Source organism: Scardinius erythrophthalmus (assembly GCF_964197995.2).
Source record: "Scardinius erythrophthalmus genome assembly, chromosome: 12".
NCBI classification, from domain to species: domain Eukaryota; kingdom Metazoa; phylum Chordata; class Actinopteri; order Cypriniformes; family Leuciscidae; genus Scardinius; species Scardinius erythrophthalmus.
In genome coordinates this window covers 21,845,975-21,866,457 of record NC_138232.1, presented here as the reverse complement: position 1 = coordinate 21,866,457, position 20,483 = coordinate 21,845,975, and the positions used below count along the sequence as shown (strand labels likewise).

Here is a 20,483-nt window from a genome sequence, read left to right as displayed (position 1 = left end):
AACGATCAGTTCCTGCAGTTTATTTTTGACTGACCACACCATCAAACGTTAAGTGACCCCTCAAAGATCAGTGAAAAAGCTGTACTTTAGAGAACTTCAGTCTCATCAGTAACAAAATAAGTGTGTGTGTGTGTGTGTGTGTGTGTGTGTGTGTGTATGAGCAGCGTTTCTCACAGTGAAGAGAATTCTCTGTTGTAGTGAAACATTACTGTACATGCATTCCTACATTCACAGACCCTAATTGGACGTGGAAATGTGTAAAAGGAGAGATGCTGTCGCTTTACAAAACTAAATACTAGTTCATGAATACTAGTTAAAGGTAGTTCGTACACTTCTAAATACTGTTTTACACACAAGGAAAAATACTAACTATACACACCATTCTACCAACACTTTTCTACAAAAAGGCCTGTTTATACACTGGACTCGTCGCACTGAAGTTCTGTTTTAACAAAAAAAAAAAATGTCATCGTCCATGTCCGGACTATAAACAATTGAATCAAATGGAGCAAGAAATCATGTCATCTACCTCAATCATCATGTCTTATACAAAAATATACATGGTGGTTTTATTCCAAGTTCAAAAATAATTGTAAATGCATGCTAATTGTTTTAGGGGTTTGTACAAGCATGCCATTACATTTTTATAGATCATAAATCAGTTTTCAACAATTATGAGTACAGATTTTGTTCTTGCTGTAAATAAGTGAGGCAAGTTCTAGATTTACACATGGCTTAAACAGACATTGTTTAAAAAAAATCTACCAAATGTAGTCTATATTAGTGGGGACTGTTGAAGAAAATAGGCATTACTTCTTTTCATCAATTGTTAGATGATTCTTTAACCTTAAAGTAGTGAACTGCGGGCCACCTACGATGAAAAGGCAATCAGAAACATACTTTGAACAGAAAACTTTTTGATTTGCTTTTGTCGTGCATTTGCTGGGACGGTTTCAGAGTCTGTAGAGTTTGGGAAAACCCAGCAGCACCAGTCTTAAACAAATTAGTAGTGTTATATGAAATATACATGTTATACTGTACAAGAGCAGTCTTTTTCGTTCAATGATAATGTTAAACCATGCAACTTCATGAAAATTGCAACAACTAATAATGCTGAATGAACTAATTCTAAAAAAATAACATGCGCCAGTATATGCATAATGCATGTTTTTCATGCGGTTGTTACAAAGTGAAACTAAAATACTTTTCAGACTTTGAAAAAGAATCTTTTAAATTGGCTTAAGAAGAGCAAAAGTTGTTTTGACGTCTGTCGTATTATAAATTCCCACCGAAAACAGAATTTTGACATTTCTGAAATGTTGGCATCTCAGATGCCATTATGCATTATGCATAAGTTAGAGCATATGAATTTTTAAATGCTAAAGCTCACTCGTGAAAATGTTTTATTTATTTGTTTATTTTTGTATTGAAAAAGAACTATTCATTTAAATATTGTTTCATATTTTTTTTTTTTTTACCTTGAAAAATATGAATTTAGAATATGAAATACAGCTTAATCTGATTCTCAAAACCGGCCAAAATGGATCTGAAACATGAAGCCATTTAACAAATAATCCAATACCTTTCTTTATAATGGACACAGGTGCAAAATTGGCAAACAGCAAACAAATCTTGAAGGAAACAAATAAGAAATGAAAACTGCATCGTGAACTCCTTCACACATGTTCCTATTTTAAAAACAAAATGTTAATATTGTCTTCATGCCTTTATTCAAAGCAGCGATGTTCAGTTCCTCTTTTTTTTTTTTCTCTTCTCTTCCTTTCCCTTATTATCTTTTCATCCACCACTCGTCTGTTGTTTCTCTGTCCAGCTCTGGATGGCCACCTCTTTCCTTTTCCCCTCACTATGCTTTCTTGCATTTTCCTTTCTTCTCCCGCTGCTGAAACTTCCGGAGTCTTCGAGCCCACGTGTCCCTCCACTGAATGACCAGACTGCCCTTGTCTGCCACCACTCCGCTTTGTCCAGGGGAATCCTCGTCATTTCCCAGAAGTAGGTACTTCTTGCCGGGCTTGATCTTCGGGCACTTGCAGGCCACGTCCTTTGCTCTGACCCACAAAAACTGGTCTCCCCTGCGGATTCGGCTTTCGCCCTGTTTGTAGACGGAGATGATGTTGACGGTGAACTTCCACCACTCACCGGCTTTTTCTGCTTTTAAGATGTGGACCTGAACAGCTGTAGAATAACAGAAAGAAAAAAAAAAAAAGTATTATTTTTTTCACTATTAACTATTAACACTATTTTGTTAGCACTTTCAGCAGTCTCCCTTCAAATGAAAACATGTCATTTAAAATCATTTTAAGCAGTATTAATTAAGAAACTACATGGAATATTTTTGTACTTTTTAAATTTCATGCGTCATTAACAAAATGAATCTCTGAATGAAACAAATGTTAAACTTGAAGTTTGCCCATTTAAATAATGTAATATTACCTTACACACAACAAGGTCTGAAAGTCTGAGATCACTAGTGACAAAGTTTCTCACTAATGACAAAGACATTAAATTTATAATTTAATACAAATATTTTATTGCATAAATAAATACATGAATTACTTAGTACTTTCTATGTCTTGATTAGTGGCCAAGAAATAGTGTGAAATCTAAAAAGTTTCTTCATTTTCATTATTTTCATTATATTCATTTTCAAATTCTTTATTTATTTTAATCTACAGATTTTGTGTATGGACTTTTGGACCCCATCGCAAGTACATTTTATCCTAAAATCTTTGTTGAATAAATAAATATATTCACGCTGAGCCAAATATCAGTAACACTTTACAATAAGGTTCATTAGTTAACATTAGTTAATGTATTAACTAACATGAACTAACAATGAGTTTGTTACAGTAGCTATTTATTAATCTTTGTTAATGTTAGTTAATAAAAATAAAGCTTTTCATGTTAGTTCACAGTGGGTTAACTAATGTTAACAAATACAACCTTTGATTTTAATAACGTATTAGTAAATGTTGAAACTAATATTAACTGAGATTAATAAATGCTGTAGAAGTAGGCTATTGTTCGTTCTTAGTTCATGTTAACTAAGGTAGTTAACTAATGTTAACTAATGAACCTTATTGTAAAGTGTTACCCAAATATCAAAATTTCCAGCCACAAGTGAAATGATAGTTGTGTCGCAGATTCAGTCTGGCTCTGATACTGATTAAGTCGTTTGTATCAATGCAAGGTCAACCTTCGCTTTAAAGTGCTTTTAAATAAAGCATGTAACTCAAACCCTGCCGCAGTTTGACAATCCTTGCAAGTGTGAATCCCCAAAATCTGCTTAAACTGCCTGTAGACTCATGCTGTTCGCCTTTCATTATTAATAGCCTTCAAGGTGCTTTGTAAGGTGACTTCGACAAAAAGGAGCAGCAAAACAGGCAGATTTAATTTCGTCTGCGTAATGCTTTGCAGATTGAGGCGGTATCACACAGGCTTATGGTTGTTTACAGGCCATTTACAGTTTTTACATACTTTACTCACTGTCTGCATGTTTTTAAGGCTAGAGCCATGCAGAGCATGCATGTTTTTTTCTCCTCTGATATAGAACGTTTAACCCCAGATTACAAACATTCTGCTTATAAGAATTCACATTTTTCACAAGTTTCATTAAATGCCAATACATGGATCGATTTTCACATTTACAGGAATTAATTTATATCTTGCGCCACATTCTCATTCTCGACTTCTCAGTTGTATCGGGTGCCAGGATGCGAGTTCTTTAACTCTTTCCTCACCAGATTTTTTTTTTAAGTTGCCAGCCAGCACCAGCATTTTAGATATTTTTCACAAACCTTTCATGGCCCCCAGAATATTTAGTTTTATGAATATCTGAACATGCAATATATAAAATAAAGAAAGAACAGAGCATCTGCTTGAAAATAAAAATGTTTTATTCTAGCTTCATGCATTCTTTTTTGATCAACACTTGAATGTGGGTAAGTTTCCGTAAATGGCGGGGAAAGAGTTAATAGCCAGAAAAATGTAAAAACTTTATTAGAAGATTATTTTTGATAAGTTTAATAAGTTAAATCGCAACATATCATCGCTTGTTTAATGACATTCGGTTTAAATTATGAATACATTGAAATCAATTGTAATTCTTTTTTTAAGCAATATTTTGCATAAAAATAAACATTCTGTTATTATTTACTCATCTTCATGTTGTTCCAAACCTGTGTGACTTTGTTTCTTCCGTGGAACAAAGAAAGTGAATTTTTGAAGAATATCCTGGATGTTCTTTTCCTTATAATCAAAGTGAATGAGTGAATAAAGTGGTATGACTCAAATTAACAATTATAACAATATTTCCAAATCTTCTGATGCCATTTGATAGCTTTTTGAGAGTAACACAAAAAATGAAGTTATTCACTAAAAATCTTGATAGACCAGCTCTCCTTTGCTTGTTAATGAGAGACGTAGCTATTCATAAACGATTCATTCTTTTGTGTGATCTTTTCAGTGAAAATCTTAACGCAGTTCACATAACCGGTCTGAAAGTTTTGTTCTGGAATTGCACTGATCTGACTCTCAACTCACTGCCTCAATGAATCTGGGAATAATGTTCTGTTTCCTATACAAAACTATTGTATGACTTTATAAAATATATATTTTTTGTAATTTTTGAGTTTAACTGCCTTAGTTCGTTTTGTATTCCACAGAAAAAAAAATCATACAGTTTTGGAACAACATAACGTTAATTTTGGAGAAAAAAAAATTATTACACTTTAAGTACACTCGAAAGTGAGAATATCATCACAGATGAAATCCAAAAACCTTTAACTTTATGAAAAACTGTCACTGTCACCATTTGGAAAGGTGGAAGTAGTTTATCCAATGATAACAACATGTCTGTGGCCCAGCTGTGGTCAGGATTCCTGTGGTGTTTTATGGGTAATGTGCCAATGAGGCATGAGGCTGTAAATATCATGCCTCAAAATGCCTGATTCCCCTCATAAGTCTTTAGATGACTCCATCTTCAAGTTCAATACCATTTCCAGCCATTTCTCCCCGTGCTGCCGTATAAAGCCCCCCTGATGCTCAGGAAGGCAGAGGGAAAGTGGATTAGGTTTAATGCTCAGAATGTGGGAGTTTATCCTAGATTGTTCACTTTTGAGTAAAAGGGGGAGCTGGCGAACTCTCCATAACTGAGGACAACTGTAAATTGAAGTCAGCGGGGGACCATATTATCTGGATAAATTCTTAAATGAGTAATGGCAGTGTAGAAAGGAGAACATGCAAAGCTGATCTGCAGGAGGTGATGACATTGAGTATTTATCATGTTAGATGCTACTACCATTGTGTGCCAGACCTCCTCTGTAAGCTGTAGAGATTCCCTTTTTTATTTTATTTTTTATCCTGAATAAATCCTGAATTATACAGAGGTCTATTGGGCATAAACACTTTCTTATCCATCAAATCATGTCTTTAGCTGGAGCGCATAAGCTTTTTAAATCATTATTACATTTATCACAAACCATCTTTACAAGTACACAGCGGCCATTATAAATATAAGTACTTTGCGTAGCTTAAATTTAATGGTGTCCGGCTCAATTAAAGGATAAATTTAATTATGGGTCAATGACAACACTATTTTTTAACACTATTATTATAATTTTTTTGTCTTAGTTTTTTTAGTGTATACAAAAATTAATTAAAATTTTAATTCACGCATAAAGTGAATAGAATAAACGTGATAAGCATTTTCTGAATTAAAATGCATTCTTAAATTTTGAGGGGCATAAAGTAAAATGTATCAGGCTGATACAACTTTTTTTTTTAAAGAAAGAAAGAAAACCTTAAGTAGACTGGCTTACATTTGTATTATTATTTAAATAAATAAAAATCTACTACAATGCTTATTGGTGTTTATTTGCTCAGTAGTGTATATTGATGTTAAAAAAAAGAAAAAGAAAAAACAGAAAGAACCCCTTTTGTCAAGGTCAATTAAGTCTCTAAAAATATATGATTTTGTAATAAGGCAAGGTTAGTTCAGTTTGTAAAGTGTCATGTGGTGCGATTTCCCCAAAAACATGTTGATAATAATAATAATTTACAAAAAATAACACACTTCTTACATTGAAAAAGATATAAAAATGTTTAATGATTAATATATGTACACAGTGCGTGAGGAAAATATGTGAATACTTTTTCTTGATGGTTACACCACGTGACGAGTCATTCAATTTATACTTTTCTTGACAAGTATTGAAATGTTTTTTCAAAACCAAATGAAACCAACATTTCTTGTCACAATTAAATATTTATAAATATTTTCCTTTTTTTTATTGTGGACACTCTAATTTGTCATCGACCCATGGACCACCATGAATAGTATGGTGATATTTCCATATAGCAGTTTTCAAAAATATTAGAATTATACCTATATACTTATACCCAAATAATCTGTTATTCGACATTAATAAATGACCTAAACTCTTCAACACTCGCTGTTGTAAATAAAAGATGAAAGTGGGTTACACTTTATTTTAAGGTGTCATTGTTACAGTGTAATTATATATTTAAGTGCTGAGTAATATTAAGCAATTACATGTACTTACTTTAGCGTTAGGGTAGAATTAGGATTTGGTTGAGGGTTAGTTGCAAGTAATTATGGTAAGTACATGTAACGTAACAAGGACACTAAAATAAAGTGGTCCCGAAAATTGTTTCAAATGAAATCCTACACTAATTTATTTTCAGTGTTTGCTGACTGAAATGAATCAAAAGAGCTGTTAAAATGCTCTGTCTGTTATTAAACCTGCTAAGCTCTTTAAGTTCCACGGGGTCTCGCTTGACTGGCGAAACAGCCCCACCTCTGTAGGGCTGCACATCTGCTCCTTTTCATGGACAAGAGAGGGCCTGCTGCCCCCAGGAATGCAGGACGGGGACATGCGCTTCCCTTAATGAGGATATCTGTGAGCACTCCAGTCCCTTCTGCCCGTCACACTGCCATGGTTTGATCCGCTTTGGGCTTGAAATACCTGCTGGGCTGTCCGTCAACGCAGCCTCCCCTAAACCCCTCACTGATGGCCTTTCCTCCTGTTTGATCCTTTGACTTTCTTCTTGAAAGCCCCAAGTAAGCCATCACTACAATATACCAACACTGAGGGGACTCGAGGGAATTCGGCTTTGGATGAAGAATAAAGATGTTGTAGAGGGCAAGGATTTGAACCACCTGCATAAATGTGGGAGTGTGCTGTGTGCACTTTTTCTCACTCACCGTAGTCTTTCTTGCAGTACTTCTTCATATTGATCTTCAGCTTGCCTTTGGATGCCTTGCAGTAGGATTCACAGTCTAAGTTTTGGAGGTAAAAATAAGAAAGGAAGGGTTGAGATGGGGAAAAAACAACAACAACAACAACACACAATTAAAGAATGTAAAAGAGTCATTGTCAAAAAGAGAGACACTTCTGCAAACTACACATCTATCCTAAAGCCTTGGCCTGTTGTGACACCCATCTGCCCAGTTTAATTGTGAGGCTGTAATAGGGCTTGTGAGGCATTCAGCAAAGTGTCCTTTGCTCCTTAGAAAAGGAAGGAGACAAAAGGTCCCTCTCGTTCTGCTCTCTGGCTGTCTGGACCCTCCCCTGCTCTGATGGGAGCCCTCTGAGGCCAAGTGTATTGTGCCACCCAGCGATTTTTTTTTTCTCTTCAGTTCCATGCTAATTTCTCACCCTTGTCTCCACTGTCAGTGCCATGATGGGCCTGATTAGGGCTTTTTGAATCACGACACCTCCCTCTCGGTGCTGTCAACTCTGTACCCTGTACGTCTGTCCTAATGCCTCCTCCCCCACCGCAACCCCTAAAGACCATTTCAACCTTTGGCATTTATTGGTTCGGCACTCAGGGAGGTTTGCGGTGAAGGGGGGAGCAAGGGTTGCCCAAGCACAAAGGGAGGTCAGAGGGAAAATTAGCAGCACATAAAGTGTTTAAAAAAGCTTGTTGTATGTAAAAATAGAAACATGGTGTTTTGGGGGGAAAAACCCAAGGGATTCGGTTCTGATTGGGCCTCTTCTACAGTTCTTCCCAGATAAAACGAGTTGCTCCTTCAACTTAGAGGACACGGACACGATTAAATCATTAAAAACACCTCTTTCGAGCATGCAGATGTTTAAATGGAGAAGTTTGCTTTCGCCATTCCCCTTACAATTGTCATGGGCTTCTTTTAGTGGATGGATGGAATGGGGAGACGGAGGAGGGGGGGAGAGAAAAACCTTTCAGCTCGCCTGCATATGAACAAACTTCATTGTTTCGGCCGACCCTCGCTCCATGCCTGCCTTTTACTTTCTTTTGGACTCCCTATTCTCTCTGTGTGAATGAGGTTGCCCTGGGCAACCCAGGAAAAAGAAAAAAATGCCCGTGAAAGTAGTCGCTCCGAAGTGGTGGCGCGAGGGAGTCCGAGGTGGGGTTGGACGAGTCAAACCGTGCACACTGTAGATTGGAAATGGCAGAGAAACTGTAACCGAAATGAAATTGAGAGTCCATACTGTGGCAGCTTCATTTCCATTTAAATGAAGACTGTAGAGCAACTGCTTTGTTTTCCTATAACCCTATTTAATGCCACCACGATACTTCCCTTTGATAGCCATCATTTCTCATTAGCTCTCCTTTAAAGAGGTGATGAGCACCCTGAGATTCCTATTCGAACATCTAGTCCCCCGCAGCAAAGACAAATGTACTCATTGTGCCCCCTCTTGAGTTAGGGGAAGTAGGGTTAGCTTGCCGTCCCGTCACGATGCTCCCACAGAGGCCGGTGTCACCTTAATGGATGTTTTTCCTGCCGTCTTTTCAAGCGAAAGCTGTGTGCGAGAGATTTTGGCACCGCGTCCAGTGGCGCTGCTAGCGGTGCCAGTGAGCAAAAGAAAGCTGCGTGTAAGTTTGAATGTGAGGCTTGTTTGACACTGAAGAATGAGTGGAGGGCACCGGTTACATGCTGACTGTGGGGGACCCCTGTGGGGAAACATTTGTGGACGAATTCTCTCCGTCGCTAGACATTGAGGGAAGTTGTTGGTCTGGAGATTCGGCGGAGAACAGCTAATGAGTCTGCGCTATTCAGCCTCACTCAGCACTTTTTGAAAAGCCTTGACATCTAACACTGACAATCTAACCTGCTGGGTCTTTTGAAGCTTGAAGACGGCAGACACTGTACTCTGTTGTTAGCAAAAAAGAGCCTGAGGCTGACCTGAGGTCTGTTTCCAGTTGGACCTCTAATGGAACGGACAATGCTATTCATGCGCACATCGCAGATCTGGGAGCTGTAACAATGAGGTGTGAATGAGTGCACAGGGGGAAGGCTTTCTCTGTGCGGAATGAGACTGATTGAGAAACAAATTGCTGCAAATAAAGCATGTAATTAGATTATAGCCAGAGCCCCAAGCTCCCACTGGGGCAGGGACTCAATGGGCAAGCTGGGTCTATTCCAAAGGGAACTGCTTTTTTTCTCCTTCTCCTCTCAACCTCTCAAAACACCCTTCTCGTTTTCTGCCGTTCTTTTATTCCGTTCAATAGTTTGAGAAGAAAATAGCTATGTCTTGAGTCGGACATTGCTTTAAAGAAACAGACCAGAAAGCGTGTGCAGTTGTGATGTTTTGGTCACGGTCGCATCATTCTAATGGGCTGAGAATGGGTGGAAATCAACTTCATTACTGTAAATGAAGCCCAGAGATTTGTTGGGAACATCGCCAACCCTCGAAATCTGACAATGTGAAATGGGAGAGAGGTGAAGCCAGCTTTAAATTAGACGAGAGCTTTGCATTCATGATGAGACACTAATTCAACACCATTCACTCTCTTTCTGTCTCTCTCTCCCTCTCCCTCTCTCTCTCTCTCTCCCTCTGTCTCTCCCTCTCTCTCTCTAATTCTCACTTTCCCTCCCTCTATCTCTCACTCCCCCTTTTTTTATTCATTCGTATTATAATCACTAGGAGCCTTGCCGATTTCTATGGGACCATTTGGTCTTACAAGGGTGACAGTGGTAAAGGGATAGTTCACCCAAAAATGAAAATTCTGTGATTATTTACTCATCATCATGTAGTCACAAACCTGTATGACTTAATTTCTTTCTTGTCAGAAAAAAAATTATGTTTGGGATCTGTTTGCCATCACATCGAGTACAACAACTGTCTCACAGTTACACTTTAAGGTATACCCTTTAGAGCTATAAGGTACAAAACCAAGAAGTGTTTTTTTTTTAAACATATTTTACTTTTTCTGACAATGTTCTGTGGAATACAAAAGGTGCATTTTTGAAGAATATATTACTAGCCCACTTTATTCCATAGTTCTCAGTGGTTGCATAAGGAACATATGGAAATTAAAGTCATAGTTCACTGAAAATTTTTACTAATTTTCCGTGAATATAATTCAGTTTCAGTTTGTTTCTCAAGCAAAACTATTTACAAACAAAGTTATGGATGACTTTTGATAGCTTTATGATAGTTTAAAGTGCTTGAGTAAATGCTGACCTATCCTTTGGATTATGTAAAATATTCCTATTATTTAAGAAAATTATTTGAGCAGTCCCCTCCTGCGAAAAACAACAAATCATCTACGAAATCCATGCCATTAATGATAACCACCATGTTGGTTTTGATGACTGTAAAGACAACAGGCGCTGATCTCCTAATGCAGGTTTGTAGAGACATCTCTGTCAGTCATAGATGAGTGTGCGTCTGAGGGATTATGCAGGGGTCTCGGGAGTGGTGACTCACACCATGCATGACCTCGCCACACAATATGTGTTTTGTCTGAGCCGAGCAATCGGAGGTATTCGCGATGCACTCCTCCCCTCCATGTGGCATTACTGAAGACATATTAACATCCTCCTTCTCCTCTCCTCCCTCGACTTTCCCTCTGTCCTCCTGCCGTTCCCCTATTTCATTCTCATAGACACCTGCTTCACAGCTGTCTGCCCCACCCTTTTGTACAAGAACGTACAGGTTCTCTCTCTCAATCTGAGTGGGCAACTGCTAAAGAGCAGGGTGGAGGTGCCCTGATAAGAACATCTGTTTGCAATAATCTATTGGATGAGGTCATATTTTTCTGCCGAATTGCACTATCCTGAGGTGAGCTTTGGGCTCGGAGTGAAGGCATAATGTATGCAGTCCCATAGCAGGGTGTGTGGGTGGTCTGGAGCGTCCATTTTGATGGGGGCACTCAAATATGTCTGTCCTGTGCTCCACCTCTCCATCAGCTTGATTTGGAATGCTGCAGTTTCCATGGAGGGCTGCTCTCAAAACCAGATGGGTCAAACATTTTAAGGGCTCAAAATCAGCGGTGCCCCCATCGCCTGGATTAAAGGTCACGTCATTTTTGCAAATAAAGTACGATTTTAAAAATGCATTGATTTTGAAATAAAGCTTGCCAAAATTAGATTCCATTAAGTGATTAGAAAGGTAGTATTTCATACATTTTCTGAACTTAGAATTTAATTAATTTATCTTTTTTTTTTTATAATCCTTTTTTTTCTCTCCAGAAATTATTTCTAATTTAGTGTTTTTTGCATTGTGCCTGTCTTATATTTCTGAAAAAAAAAAAAAAAAAAAAAAATGATATAATATATCATTATTTGGTTACACTTATGGCTTACACTGTAATTATACATTTAAGTACTGAGCAACATTAAGCAAATACATGTTACTATATAGGGTTAGGGTAGGATTAGGATTTGGTTGAGGGTTAGTTGCATATAATTATGCATAATTTACTGTTATTACTATGGTAAGTATGTAACATGTAACAAGGACATTGTAAAATAAAGTGTTACCCACTATTTTTAACTGTAATATATAAACAAATTATATACAGAGATATGTATTTCTTTATATTTTATATATATGTTTTTAACTGTTTCTTTTCTACTAAGACTGACTGGCACAATGCAGTTATCTTACAATTTAGTAATAAATTAAAAAAAGAATCATAACAGCGGCATTGTACCTGTCTTTATTTCTGTAGAAAAAATAAACGGCTAAAACAGTGGTGACGTAATAAACAAACATACACATAAAATGAACAAATATCAAATTATGTATTGAAAAAAATATATTATTTTTACATTTGTTCAGCATTGTTTTAACTGTTTCTGTTCTACAAAAAATACTAAGACAAGCACGATACAGCTATCCTGCATTTCTTAGGGTTTTTTTTTTTTCACATGTGCTGCCATATGCTTAAGGGTCACGCCATGACAAATGGAAACACATTGTGGTAAATGGGTTAACCTTTTCCCTCCGCTTTGCCTATTTGTTTATTTTGCATGGGTCATAACACCCTCTATCTCAAATCATTGATAGTCCATTAAGGAAAGACAGTTTTCACAATGCAGTTCTGACATTTGGCAATAGCCAAACTACCAGTCATGAAACAGAGAATTGGTTTCAGATGGGCTAGAGAGAGTGAGTGGGTATTTTAGGACAAAGGAGGAAGAAATGCAGAGAGAATAAAAGACCGTTGAAGAAAAATGTGGGGGCAGAGAACATATCCCAGAGAAGAATGAAATAAGGTCCATGAGAGAGAGAGAATACCAGCAGCTCTGCTGTCAATCTTATCTGTCAGTAAAGCATTAGAGGTCTGCGACGATCAACCAACAGCTGCAAAGATTTTTTTTGCACGCTAGAATTACTCGGTCCGTGAGAATGACGAATATTTCTTCAACAAATACTTTTTCCACACGGGCAAACTAAAGCATGTTCAAAATACCAAAAAAAAGGTGAGAGAGAAGCTGAAAGCTCTTGCAAGAAAACTTGGGAACTTAAACATCTGATCAGGAGACACTTAGTCTATAATTGCACAAAATTTTAGGGAAGCGTTTGTATATTTGCAGACAGTGTTTTACTGTCTGATGCTGAATGAAATCATTTGGCAGACACTGCAGTTAAATCTGACGTTCTGCTTACTTTTAGACATATTTATAAAACATCTGCGGTGAGAGTGAACGTGTCAAGGGACGCGACTGTAAAACTTGATCTCCCTAATAATTTCAGCAGTTCCTCTTCCATAATGGGTTTGGGTAAATCAAATTCCACTTTACGCTAAAAAGCGAAGAAAACCTTATATCAGCAAACAAATTAGAATGAGCCCCCAAACATCAAGCATCAGCTCCTCATTCCTTAATACGAGACACTTACAAGTGGCCTAGCTTTTTAATAGTGATGGATGTAGTCTGTGGTTAATGACACCAGTTTTAAACTCACTAGAACAATTCTCCACAATTCTCTTTTAAGATTAGTTAGCAGAACTAACCTGAAGGTTCCTCTGTGCTGCTTGCAGTTGTGGTTGGTGGAGCAATGGGAATTTCTGTTCCGAAAAAGAGATGGCAGTTAGCAATAATAAATAAATACATACACAATTAAATAAATATTCTCAAAAATCAATGTAAACATTGGTTTAGATAAAAAATAATGAATATTAAATTTAAATTAAATAAAAATTGTAATTTAAGATCAATATAAGAATAAATATAGCTTCTGTTCAGACAGTTTCTTGCTGCTTATTTGAACCATGTTAACTCCATAAGAAAATGTTACAGGTTTCACATCATGAACCCAACCTGCTCCATCCGTATCCCTCTTTTGTTGTTATGAAAAACGGCAAGATGCTTGTCCAAGACTTGATTCTTTCATTCCTCCTTCCATTGCCCTTTCATAAACGGAGGGAAGTTTACACTCAGTAAAGCCATGCGTGAGGAAAAGACCTTTTCATCGAAGTGATTGAATTCATAAAAGTGGTAAAAAAAAGAACAGTCTTTCGCTTTATCGGGAAACATAAATATACAAGAAGAAAAGGCAATTACTGCCATGAGGACAAAACAAGAGGATGACTGAACAGCGCAAGCGTACTAAGAGAAATAAGAAGAAGTTGATAAAAGAGTGCTCGTGTGCTCTGTGGAGCTGGTGCGCAAGCATGCAAAAAAGAGGGTTTTTTAAGGAAGAAAGAATCAAGTCTTCTGGTTAAAAAACAATCTTCGTCATTTGCTGGGGTCCAAAAAATGTGTATGCTTATGCTGAAATATGTTTCTGTTGCAAATATGCATTATGTCGCTTTTGGCAAGTAAACGAGGCTTGATAATAAGATTGATTTGTAATGTTACTTATTTAGGATGACATTGCAAATTTTAAAGTCATCCAAAAGTATAAGTATAGTTCAATAAAGAACTACCAGTACAGAGGAAAGTACATTTCATTTTGGCAAGACTATACGGGCACTGTACAACGACATTACATTTTCTGTGGTGGTCTTCCTATATCAGCTCTAAACATCTTGGGGAACATGGGAACGAGTTTAATGCCAGATTAAATTACAGTACAAGCCTGTTACAAATATTTAAATAATATTGATTTATGGTCTTCAGAATAAAAGGACATAATGGTATAGGTGTAGCCAAGACTTCCTTGTGTTAAACTGAGCTTGGCATGGATTGAGAAACTGCTTAAATTTATATGTGCTATTAAAATAAAAACATTATTTCACTATTATGAGAGAAACTAAATATTTTAAATTCAATTACCAGAGTGTCTATCTTTCACACATTCATGCTTGTGACTTTCCCAAGAAAATCAAAGATATATGATTCCAAAAAGTAAGGTTGAATTCATTCCGCTGAGCTCCCTGCCAACTATTTCTCCTGAGCGTTTTATTTCCAATTGCTTTTTTTAATATCCAAGCGTTGTTTCGTCGACAAAAGCACCAATTAAACAGTTTGATTTCAAATGCAAACACCAGTGATGGATAATATGTTTTCTTTATTCCTTCCCATGCAGTGAGGACTCTATTATACTTTTGTAATCTTTAAACAGCGATTTTAAGAGTCTAAAAAATGTCAATCTCACTGATTTGGGCCATGAAGTAAAGAAAACAGAATTTAAAGAACGGCAGGTGTTAATCCTGTGGAATGACCTTAACAAGACATGGTTCCAAATTCTTTCCACTGTGAAATGCAGATTTTCTTGTTCCACCATGAAGAGTTTTTTCAATGCATTCCATGGACAAAAAACATTTGTGCATTATCGCTCATTGGGGATTGAAGTGGTAGAAAAAAAATCTTGACATTGAGTGATCCACATACTTATGCAGGGGGCAATGGGTGATCGGCTCTGCTGGTAGCCTTTAGCACAACGGTTGCATGTGATACCCGTCACACCGTCTTTACAGGGGCATTGGCCTGTGGTTTGGTTACAGGTTTTGCCAGCGGCCCCCACAGGATGGCAATCACAGGCTGCGAGGAACAGAAGAAAAGAGATAAAAGAACACACGTGTGGGGAAACGCACATACAACAGTACATACATACAAAAAAAGCACAGATAAACAATAAAAGTAGCTTTAAGGGCCCAAGTTTGGGGAAAGGGTGAAGATTGGTGAAGCAGTTGAAAAAGACACTGTGTGTGTGTGTTTGTCTGTGAAAGTGGTGACAAGAGCATGCGCACACACACAAATTCAACACAAAACTTGGGTATGATAGTCAATCATTTTACATAAGAAGTGGCTTGAGAATGGTTTTTTTCTCAGTATGCATTAAACTTGATAATATCTATGTACTAGAAAATGTATCATTTTGAATCGCTTGTGCACGTGATTCATCAAGACCCTCCGCTGAAACAGGATGACCTAAGAACTGCAGGCTGGTTTGTCGGAAGTGACACTTTGACCGTTGTAAAACTGCTTGAAGTGCTTTGTCATCCATAGACATGTCACGTCCATGGATGATAGTGATAGTCCAGGTCATTTTTAACCCCTGACAAGCCAGTCAGGATGATGGTCGTCATCTTCTGACATATCGCAGGCACTGAAGCCAATCCGTAAGGAACACAACAAAAACAGAACAGTCTGTAGTGAATAATAAAAGGTCACGACTGTCCTCATGCAGCGGCACTTGGTGGTAAATATTAGTTAGGTCGATGGTAGAGAAAACAGTGGAACCTTTTAGAGCAGAGAGTAGTTCACTCATGTATGGCAATGGAAAAGTCCACGATCACTGCTTTATTTGGCTCTCTGAGGTCAGTGCACATCCTAATTTTACCTGACTTTTTGGTCAATTGGTGACACCCATGCAGAGCGATTTCATTTTTACAGAGCACTATGAACAGAGTGTGGCAGACGGCAACATTTTCATCCAGCTTTATGTGGTGTATAAAGTTTTTAGCACATTGAAACTCAGTTGACAGTGCACTGAAAGACTGGCACAGGAAGGCCATTAGGAGGCAGAACTTGATTGTTTCCAATCCTCAATCCAGACATTAGGTCCCTCCCCATGAGTGGTGTCCCTTTGTCTACAATGAAGAATTTAGCAGGAACTGAATGGTCATGTAGGGAAAGGGTCGCTGACAAATATCCAACAACTGGAATTTGGGCTTTTGAATATGTCACTAGCCTGGTTGTAGGTTGCGACAGCACAGCATTACTGAAATGGCATGCATAAGTACTGTACGGCAGGACAGATACAGAAGACCAGGTGTCAACCACCAAATCCACCATATAAGTCTGTGAGTCCAAAGTAGATATAGTCACTGTGATTGTAATGCTGGGAGTACGAGCTGAAGAAATTTCTTGTTACTGATGTAGCCTGATCGGCAGCAGATTCAATCTGGCTTGCTATCATAACTGCTCTGTCGAGTGTAAGATCAGTTTCTAGTGTAAGTCTTTCACGTATTCGTGGGCTAAGCACATTCTCTAACTGATCGCGAATCATTTCATCAGTACTGGCAACGAACTCACATGAAACAGCAAGCTCTCGCAAAGCGGCAACGTACTGTATAACTCTCGTGATGCGCCTGACAGAGTTTACGGAAGACACGGCGTTCAGATACTGTGTTAGCTTTTGGCACGAAGTAGGCTTTCAATGCATCCTCTTCATCCTTATACGTGTTTAGCAATGAGTAGAAAATCCATTGTCCCTGTGTATCGAGGTACACAGCAGGACAGCTCTCTGTCTTTCGTCCCCTGTAGCATCAATAACTCATAAAAAAAATGTCAAAGATCCGCCGCTATTTGCTGAACGTAATAGCAGCCTCACTAGGAAAGGCAGGAAAAAACTTGGGAAAGGCATGTTAGCAACAGCCATCTTGACGACCAACGATAGCAACAAAAAAAAAGCGTAATCCTCGTTGCCAATTTGTTGTGTCTGTCAGGAGTTATTAAGCAAAGAATCACACAAGGCAGGAGTAGCAAACTTTATCCATCCTGTTTACTCTTCACTTCCGTTTTCACACACATTACGCCATTACACAATAGTTAAGACTTGATATCCAAAATAGTAATCCAGAAGATTTTCATCAAGTTCAAATAGGTATCGCAGAACTTCTTGATTTTGGGCACAATATCTACTTTTTATCATGCGAGGGCCAACAAACTTGTTTTGTTTGAAAAGTTATATAGGCTATGCTATATTTGAAGTCTTCAGATGCAAAAGCCTCTAAGTCCGTCTAGCGTTTTTCTTTAATATTAACATTTTTATCAGGCTCCTATGAATAGGTTACTGACATTTCTGAATGGGCTGAGGCTGGGATTTAGTGAGTTTGAAGTGAAAGAATTTGATGAACGTATACTATGTGCAGAGAGCATTCACGCTATATTATTATCTCATTTTTGACATAGGTGGCTCTTAGAGGCTTTTGCATCGGAGGTTTTCATTTCTTTACAATAAATGCCACTTTGTTATCTATAATGCAAACATTTTTATACATTTTTAAATGTACATTTTTTAAATGTCCAAACACATTTTTGGGGCAACTGTGTAACAATAAAAATTAAAATTGGCTAAATATCTTTTAAGAAAAGTATTTTCTTCAAATATGTTTCTACAACACGTGCTTTCTTTCTTCATCAGAACATGAAAAATGAAACACGTGCCTATGCCAATAATGTCTGTCACATTCCCTTCCTCTTGGGAGGTCTTTCTCTAACATATGGCTCAGCGTCTCTCTACACTTCTTAAACCATGTGAACTGATTGTATTGCCTTTGTGTCAAAACTTCTTTCAAGTCCATTTTCTTAAATTCCCACCATTGGTAGTTACATTAAAGTGTTTTTTTTTTTAAATCCCAATGCCGTTTACTCAATATTTTCCCCACCAGCACTGTAGAAGTGATACTCTGTCAAATGTTTTGCACATTAAATAAGTAAATTGGCTCATATCTTTTATGAGTAATGCAGCATAGAGAGTTGTGCTTAAACTTTATTTCTTTTAAGCCTATGCTAAGAGCAGTGAAGTAAAGTTCCAGTCCCAAGGCTGGAACTGGACACAGAGACAGCCACTCCCTGCATGTCTGTCTCTTGTCACTTGTCACTCTCTCATCATTAAAGCCAAGTTTATGTCTTGTCCTTTGGAGTTGTCATTATGTAGAAAGTAGCCACACTTTGTCTCTCGTGACAAATGTGCAGCCTTAAAGACTCAATAAACAGCTCAGCTGACTAATCCTCACTAAATGAAACAGCTTCACAGCCTTCATGTGGCGCAGGTCATTTTCAAAATGTTATTTCTTTCTTTGTAGAAATGGATGACTTTAAATGGGAGCTCTTAATTATCAGTTCAAGAGTAGAGTCTAAACGAACTAAATGCTGAGGTTTCTCCTGGAATATATATTTGAGCCGTTGTGACTGGATCATTTATTTAGGGGCCTTTACTCATGGCTCATTGATTGTGTTCAGTAAAAGTTAAGTTTAATCAAAAGGTTTTTTTGTTTTTTTTTTGGCATAATATTGATTACCACTTTGGCACTTATGCCACTAATTTCTTAAAAAAAAAGAAAGAAGAAAAACATTACAGTATAATGTAAATGGATGGGGCCAATCTGTAAACTTTAAAGTACTGTTTCAGTAGTATAAGCACAACATATAATCTATATGCATACTAACATGATTATAATGTGACAAAAATGCTTGTTAACCCTTTTTTGACGGCATGATAATTCAATGCCTTAAACCCTAAAACCCTAAAATGACTGTAAAAAAAGATTTAAACCGCTTTACAGCTTAAATAATACACAAATATTAACAAAAGTATTTTTATAAAGTTAAAAGCTTCAATTATAAATTATAAATGTATGCTTTAAATCCTTCAAAAATTGGCCCCATTCACTTCCATCGCAAGTGCCTGACCATACCTTGATTTATTTATTTTTACTTAGTTTTAAAGAAAAAAAGGGATGGCCCAAGATTATTTTATATGGTAATCAACATCATACAAATGTGGTAATCATCATTATACAAATGTTGTCGAGTGAGCTTAAGTAGTATCAGTGAATAATGACAAATAATGTATTGCCATTGCATGGAAAAGACCTGCATGAAGATTCTTCAAAATATATACAGTATATATATATGTATATATATATATATTTTTTTTTTTGCTCCACGGAACAAAGAAGGTCATACAGGTTTGGATTTACGTAAGGGTGAGTAAATGTCTGAGCTTGTGATTTATAAACATCTTTGTCAGTTTCAATGGTACTTCAGAAAGAAGGATTCAGAGAGAAGGAGAAAATGCCCAACAACTGTCTAAATCGGATAGTCTGAGCCAACCAGTAAATCAATGTAAAACACATGGGGTGCAGGTGTATGTCTCTCAAACATTTAGCTTCTGCTGCCTGATAACAACCTGTTTGGAGAGTGTTTAAGTGGTTTTCCACTTAGAGTGAAGTGTTGGTGCTACACCAGATTCCTGGAGTAGATATGCATCCACGTTTTCCTCTCCTCATCCACTCACTCTCACTACTGCCATGTCCCTGGTCCGGAATTACCAAGCTGAGAGTTGTTTATTGATATACAAGCCTGAATGGGACTCTTTTTTTTTTGTTTTCCTTTTAGGAACCACCCTCACATCATTCCAAACCTGTATGACTTGCTTTCTTCTGTGGAAAACAAAAGGTGAATTTTGAAAGAAAATGTATCACTTCTTTCCCATTTCCACTTTTCCAAAGCTATTACATGGCTTCAGAAGACAATGAGTAAATGTACTGTTTTGGTGCGTTTTTTGGAGCATTATATACATTTACATTTATACTTTCTATATTCCAACTAAAGAGTAAAGGCCAAAAATTGAGTGCTTGATCAGAGCATTTAATCCATTTGAAGGAGATCTGCGAGCCCGATCTCACGGGAAAACGTACAAATTCTACGAGGTGGATTATTCGTACGAATTCATACGACCTGACTCGTACGAATTAGAATTACATATTTTACGAATTGGCCAATTCGTATGAATTCATACGAATGACCTACCCCTGACCCCGCCCCTAAACCTACCCATCACGTGGGTTTAGACAAATCGTACAAATTCGTACGAGTGAGGTCGTACGAATTAGTATGAATTAGCCAACTTTTTATCATTCGTACGAATTCGTACGAATTGGTCGTGAGATAGTGTTGGATCTGCTCACGGCAGCTTTATTAGAGCAGATTGCCCAATGTGAGAAGTTTAGATCCCTGCCAATAGTTTACCCTAAAGCTGCTGTTTGAAGTCTGA

At 37.4% G+C, this 20,483-nt stretch overlaps 1 protein-coding gene across 2 annotated transcripts in view; it reads right to left on the bottom strand.

The window, feature by feature from the left end:
- Positions 1 to 1,581: 1,581 nt before the first annotated feature.
- Positions 1,582 to 20,483, bottom strand: part of ntn1a (netrin 1a) — a 69,868-nt gene continuing 50,966 nt past the window's right edge. The window contains exons 3-6 of one of the 2 annotated variants that reach the window (XM_081381760.1): positions 15,089 to 15,238; positions 13,267 to 13,320; positions 7,244 to 7,318; positions 1,582 to 2,193 (exon numbers count right to left, since the gene is read on the bottom strand). In XM_081381760.1, the coding sequence (XP_081237886.1) occupies positions 1,865 to 2,193; positions 7,244 to 7,318; positions 13,267 to 13,320; positions 15,089 to 15,238 (608 nt within the window). In that variant the 3' untranslated portion in view covers positions 1,582 to 1,864. The remainder of the gene's footprint in view (positions 2,194 to 7,243; positions 7,319 to 13,266; positions 13,321 to 15,088; positions 15,239 to 20,483) is intronic. The other variant, XM_081381761.1, reaches the window with a different exon arrangement.